Source organism: Benincasa hispida, chromosome 11, assembly GCF_009727055.1.
Source record: "Benincasa hispida cultivar B227 chromosome 11, ASM972705v1, whole genome shotgun sequence".
Classification (NCBI taxonomy): Eukaryota; Viridiplantae; Streptophyta; class Magnoliopsida; order Cucurbitales; family Cucurbitaceae; genus Benincasa; species Benincasa hispida.
The window spans coordinates 37,868,700-37,875,635 of NC_052359.1; the positions used below are offsets into that span (position 1 = coordinate 37,868,700).

At 33.2% G+C, this 6,936-nt stretch overlaps 1 protein-coding gene across 1 annotated transcript; it reads right to left on the reverse strand.

The window, feature by feature from the left end:
- Positions 1-222: 222 nt before the first annotated feature.
- Positions 223-1,814, reverse strand: LOC120091599 (transcription factor MYB2-like). The gene is made up of 3 exons (XM_039049700.1): positions 1,531-1,814; positions 1,302-1,431; positions 223-927 (listed from the first exon to the last, which is right to left on the reverse strand). Exons 1-3 carry the CDS (start codon positions 1,640-1,642, stop codon positions 495-497), a joined length of 675 nt encoding a protein of 224 aa, XP_038905628.1. The 5' UTR covers positions 1,643-1,814; the 3' UTR covers positions 223-494.
- Positions 1,815-6,936: the final 5,122 nt, after the last annotated feature.

The following is a 6,936-nucleotide window of genomic DNA, read 5'->3' on the forward strand; positions in this document are numbered from 1 at the left end:
TGTCGATTGGTAAAGTTTAAGTTAAATTAATAGTGGTCAAATTAATTAGTAGAAAGATTAATTAGTCATGTGACCGTTACATAATCATTTTTCTATGTAGTAATCCAAAAGGGGTTTAAGACATTTAAGATAGGCTGAAATATTCTGAGTTTTTCATTCTCTTATTTTTTTTTAAATTATTACTGATTTGATCATCAGAAGTGTTACCGGCTAAGCACCAGATACCAATACAAGATTTTTTTTCTTCAAAACAATTGTTTGATTCCTCTCATTGTTACAAAGTAAAAAATTTAGAATAAAAAGTGATACAACTTAATTAATATCTATTTTCAAAGCCAAGCCCACATGTCCAAAAAGTAATGTAGACAAATATTGCTTCTTTGTCATCAATTTAAGAAAACAAAAAAGAATTGTTTTGTCCCTTGGGGCCCACTACATCGCCGAATTTTCCGACTTTGTAAGAATTGAAATTTGTTTTTTTTTTTTTTGTTGGTTTAATCAAAAAGATGTTGTTGTAAGAAACAAATGTTTTCTTCAGTCCACAGGCTCTCTAATGATGAGTCAACTCCGTCTCCTTCCCACCACCCTGCCCCGAAACCGTCCACTGCCATCGAATCCGATGTGTCCGAACACGACCCAGACATGTGTTCAGGGACAATACTCTTGTAGTCCCACGTCAACATGGAGGTATCGGCATCGGTGCACGGTGGCAGCAATAGTGATGGTGGCGACGACAGAGATTGGACGGAAGCCGCCTCGATCCGCTCCACTAGGCGGGGGATCCAAACCAATCTCATAGCATCTCGAAAACGTTGACTATTAACGTCGCAGTTGAGTTGTTTAGCTTGCTTTTGAACTCTCGTTCTCCAATAATTCTTTATTTCATTATCCGTTCTTCCAGGAAGAAATTCGACTATTTTCGACCACCTAAATTAAAAACAAACCCAAAAAACACCATCAATATATCGAATCATACAAGTATTATATTAATCAATTCTTAACATTTTTGGTTAAAAGTTCATGCTTTTAGTCTCTCAATTTTAACAAAAGTAATATTTTAATCGCTACACTACAATATTTAATAATTTATTTTATACTTTTAAATTTGTAGCAATTTAGTTTCAAATTTAAAAAAACCTCATCAAATTCAAAAACCGTTTTTGATAATGTAACCATTTAGATTTTATAATTTATAAATAAATGAATTTAACCTTTAATCAATTTATCAAACTATAAGAAATTTAATTGAATATTGGGTATTATATTCTAGGATAAAGATTAAATTGTTGAGAAAAACAGACCGGTTGCCCCAGCGAGAATGAAGTTGAAGAATAAGAAGCTGTTCTTGAAGAGTAATATTTCCCCGGCGAAGATTTGGGCGGAGATAATTCAACCATCTCAATCTACAGCTTTTCCCCGTTCTCTTCAACCCTAAACCCATTCAATTATTATTCAGTTAAATTATACTAACAATAAAGAAGGAAATTCCAGAAAAACGGCGTTTTTTTTTAATAATTAATTTTGAATTACCTGTTGAACGAGCAACGGAGTTCCAGTGGCCTTCGCCGTGAACAGTAACATAATTGTAAAGCAAAGAGTCTTCCTCCGCCGTCCACGGCCCTTTTTTCACATCATCCACCATTGTTTTAGCTTGTCTTGCCTCTCCTTTTCGGACAATTCAAAACTCTCTCTACTCTCTATTTATATAGAACACAGAAGAAAAAACAGACAGGGGATTCTGTTTTTTTTAATTTAAACAACGTGTTTTTCTTGCCGCAAATTCAACATGCTTTTCTTTTTTATATAGAATAATATCCTACGCAAAATTCATGTGGGTTTTCTGGGAAAGATTAAACAATAAATAAAAGTCAAAGTTTTGGGCATTAAAAAAAAGGAAATGACCCAAGAGGGGGGCTTAATGGCGTTGACTTTGACTTGTTCTACTTCAATTTTAGGACTCAAAACACATATACACACATACACGCTTTAATACTTAAAAATGAAACAAGCAGAGATCGCGTCCTCATACCCTAAATATTCACTTTTTTTTTTTTTTTTTCTTTTCTTGAAGGTTAGAATATTATTTCCATCTCTATATTTTGGAGTTTGTTTAATTTTAATCTCATTAGTTATAATAAATCTAAAATTTAATCTCTGCAGCTAATTTATTGTTAGATTTTTAAAAAGGGTTTTGAAAAACTTCATTTTTTAATCATTGAGTTTTGAAGAATATGTATGTTTGGTCTCCGAGTTTTTATAATATACCTCTCAAGTTTTTAAAAATATATGTATTTGATCACCTAATTTGTTGAACAATTTTTGTCCTTGAGTTTTTAAAAGTAGGTTTAAAAAATTGTAGTAATTTTTTTTTATTATTTTACATTAGAAAAATAAATAAAATTATCTCATGTCTCTAGAATTAATTTTTAAACTTAGTTTCCTAATTCAAAATATCATATAAGAATTCAAAATAATAATAAGAAATTACGTCAGAGACCTTGTAAACCAATTTTTAAAAATTTGGGACTAAAATACACATGTTCTATGAAATTCGGAACTAAGAATATATGTTTTGAAAATTTAGGGATCAAACACCCTATTTTTCATAACTCGAGGATTAAAAATGTATTTTTTGCAAAAATTTTAAAATAATCAACAATTAACTAATAATGGAAATTAAATTTAAGATATATTAAAAGGGACTAAAATTGAACAAATTTAACCAAAATAATATTTCAACCTTTTATTTTCTTTTTCTTTTTAAAGTAATATAGATGGACCAATTCCTAATTAAAAGAGAATAAGTAACCACGATAACAATTAATTGAAATTCAATGAATTCTCACATTTTTTTTTAAGACAATATGTGTTTTCTACCTTTCTCACGATGTCATGATCAAATGTCTTGTCAATGCAATCTTTCAAATTGAATTGAAATTTCATATTAAAATGATGTTTAAGGTACAAATTTAATAGGTATGAAATTGAGTTGTGTTTAATTTTTTTCAAGTTGCAACTCAATTGAGTTAAATTTGATAAACGTTTCAATTTTTGTATTTTATCTTATTTAATTTTGTAATTTCGAGAGTTATTAAGTTGCTAGCCTATAAATAGCAACTTGGTTCTTCATTTGTAGCATCACATTCCAAATTGAAGAGTTCTCTCATTTCTTTCTTTATTTCTTTTGTTCTCGAGTTGAGTTAAGAGCAAGTATCCAAGAGTTCCGTCGGACCTGAGTAGTTCGAGGTTGCAGTTCCGTTGGAGTTAGTCGTTGTATCCTGCTGAGACGATGGTTGTAGTCTGCTTGCAACCCGTATAGAGTGAATAATTGTCTTTAAGATAGCGCTTAATAGAAGTGTACCTCGACTACATTTTGAGTCTCCAAAGGTTTTAAAGTTCTTTCAAGTCTTTGGTTATTTTCATATCTAAGCCTTGTTACACATCTGGCTTTCGTTTGAGTTTGAATATTATATATTGAGTGTATTGTTTCTAGTAATTGAGGTGTAATCAATTTGTTAATATATTTAGTTCTATATATACCATTTTCCCCAACATATTGATATCTGGGACTCACTTCAAAATCTATAATAAAAAAAATGCAAACTGATTGACGAGTAGAGGATGCTCAATCCAATTGCGTCTGGACATTACACTGTATGGTTAACGTTACCATTACGATTACCATTATTGTTACTGTTACAAAGGAAAAATTATGAATTTGGACCCTTTCACTATTACCATTACTTTTACCATTAGTGTTTGACCCTCAGAGATAAAGGTAACAGTAATGATAATAGTAAATGTGAAAAAAATCATAATTTTAAGTAAATGTTGATAAAAGCAATCCAATTACATTTGTGATTTTGACCCATTACAATTGATCTACTAATGAAATTCCATTACGATTAGACCAGTTTTCATTACGGATTGCTAAATGTGGCCTAAATAATAAAACTCAATGAAAATCACTATGTGAGTAATTATTTAGAAGCCAGAAAATAATTTGAGGAATAAATTCTCTATGTTTTTTCTCATATAAAACTAAGTAGAAAAATCATATACCTAGACTATTTGTGATAATTCAAATAGCACGTCTTTTAGTATATAGCTGTGTATTTTGAGAAAAGACTTATTCTTTGTATCTTTTGTTGTTCGTCGTCAACTCTGGATCTCATTTTTTGTTGTGCCATAGAAGATCTACTACCTTGAAAGTAAAATTTAGTGCAACCTTCTAAATTGCAATTGCTAGTTGCTCCCCAAGGTTTACACAACCTTCAATCTTAGACGTGCACTTGTTGGAGAAAAGAATGGAATAAAAAAAGCTTGCTCAGAGAAAATCAACGAGATATAAAATAGGAAGAAGAAGAAATCTATATCTCAAAACTGAAATCTTTTCTTCTAATTTTAGATCTATAACGGTCAAACTTATTAGATCACTAGAATTCTAACCATAAAAAATTTACAATATCAATAAACAGATTTTTCAAATTGTAACTATTACACAGAAATGTGAAAATAATTTCAATCAGTTACAAATCTGTTACATTCAAGCTACCTTTAAATACATTGTGTAACTAATTTGTAAGAGAGAGAATAAATATTGTATTGAGTGATCAAAACATATCTTGTAGCAATCTTGAATAAAAGATTCCCATCAGCTTCTCCATGGACGTAGGCCTTCCTTGGCCGAACCACGTAAAATCATCTGTTTCATCTTCTTCCCGATCGTCTTCCTCTACCGTGTACCTTTGATTTACCGATCGTGTAGCGTTAGACGATCGTTTATCTTCCCATCAGCTTTTTGCCAACGATCGTTTACTTCTGCAAACCCCATCGTGTAGACGACCATCGTTTAGACCCCATCGTCTAGACGATATTTAGTAAAGCCTTCATCGTCTAGACGACTCGTCCCTCATCGTCTAGACGACCTTCAGCTTTACTTCCCTTCACCTAGACGACCGAAGACTCGTCGCCCTCTGCGATTTTCAGCAGCCTTCCTTTGGATCTCTCTCTTATTTTCTCTCATTCTTTCTCTAGAAAAAGAAAAGAAAAGATAGTCATTCGAAGTGTACATTCTGCAGAAGTGTCAAGCTGTAATCTCAGCCATCAAAGTGTGAGGTCGAGATCCTTCATCACATGAATTGTGCTTTTAACACATTGTTTTGTATTTGTGTGAAGAAATAAGGTGGTTTCCGGTATTCGTTTAAGGGCTTGTGCATTGTCAAAGCCCAAAGATCAAGTGAGTCTGTGTATTTCCAGCCTATATTTCTCATTTCAAGCCCAACAAGTGGTATCAGAGCCTACAAAAAAGCTTCTAAATTAGTCAAGATTCAAAAGAAGCAAAATCCTAGAGCCTTTCAGTTGAAATTTAAAACAGATATGGCAGTAGCAAGGTATGACATTGAGAAATTTGATAGGAAAGGCGGTTTTGGATTGTAGAAATCCAAAATGAAGGCTATCTTGGGACAATAAAGGGCACATAAGGCCCTAGAAGATCTAGCCAAGCTGCCAAGCATAGCAACAGAAGAAGAAAAAGAAAACATGGAGCTAATTGCTTATGGAACACTGGTTTTAAACTTGTCTGATAGTGTTCTAAGGCAAGTGATTGATCAAGAGCCAGTTTTTAAGATGTGGAGCAAATTGAATGAGCTATATGAGACTAAAAATCTGCCCAACAAACTTTTCCTAAGGGAAAAGTTCTTTACCTTCAAGATGAGTGCTTCTAAGTCTTTAACAGAGAATCTAGATGATTTCAAGAGAATAACCACTGAATTCAAAAATCAAGGAGAAGAGATTGGGGTAGATAATGAAGCATTTGTGCTTCTTAACTCATTGCCGGATTCCTATAGAGAAGTGAAGACTGCCCTAAAATATGGGAGAGATTCCCTAACTACTGACATCATAATTTCTACTAAAAAAATCAGGGAAATGGAGCTGATTACAAGCAGAGAAGCCTAGTGCAGAGGGCTTGTTTGTAAAGGGCAAGTCCAAACAGAACAATAAGGAAAAAGGAAAATAGAGCTCAAACGAAGAAGGGAAAGAGAAGTCCAAGGTCAAATGCAAATATTATAAAAAAAACTTGGACATTTAATCAAAGATTGCAGGACATTGAAGTGGAAAAATGAGCAAAAAAATAAGCAATCACAACTACAACCCAAAGTCCAACCTAATCAGTCAGGTGAAGCCTCAGTTTATGAGCACTTTTACTTTTATTCTGATGCTTTGGCTACCTTTAATTGTAAGGCAGAAGAAGAAGCTAATAAGAACCTAGATTGGGTTCTAGATTCAGGGTGTTCTTTCCACATGACACCCCATAAAGGCTGGTTTAGTCCCTATAGAGAGTTAGATGGAGGATCGGTCTACATGGGAAACAATAAATCATGTCCAGTGATTGGGATTGGCTCAGTCTCACTAAAACTAGAAGATGGAACAGTCAAGCTCTTAAGAAATGTCAGACATGTGCCTAAGCTGAAGAGAAATCTAATTTCACTAGGCATGCTTGATTATATTGGCTGTGAATACAGAGGCAAGGAAGGTTATTGTGAAGTTTTGAAGAACAGTAAGCATATCCTTAGAAGGGTGAAGATTAATGAAGTGTATATAGTTCAAAGAGTTTATAAAGTTCACTCAGCTTTGATTGTGAATCAAAATTAGCCTACTGAAGGAGATCTATGGTACAAAAGACTCTCACACATTAGTGCCAAAGGTCTACAAGCTCTTGCTAACCAAGGTATTCTACCTAAGGGAGTTCATCAGAGCCTATCTTTCTGTGAACATTGTATAATAGGGAAGGCTGCTAGGCAGAGTTTTATGAAGGCTCAACACACAACCAAGGCCATCCTTGACTATGTACATTCAGACCTATGGGGTCTTTCACCTTTTCAATCATTAAGTGGAGCCAGGTATTTCTTAACCTTTGTTGATGACTACTCAAGA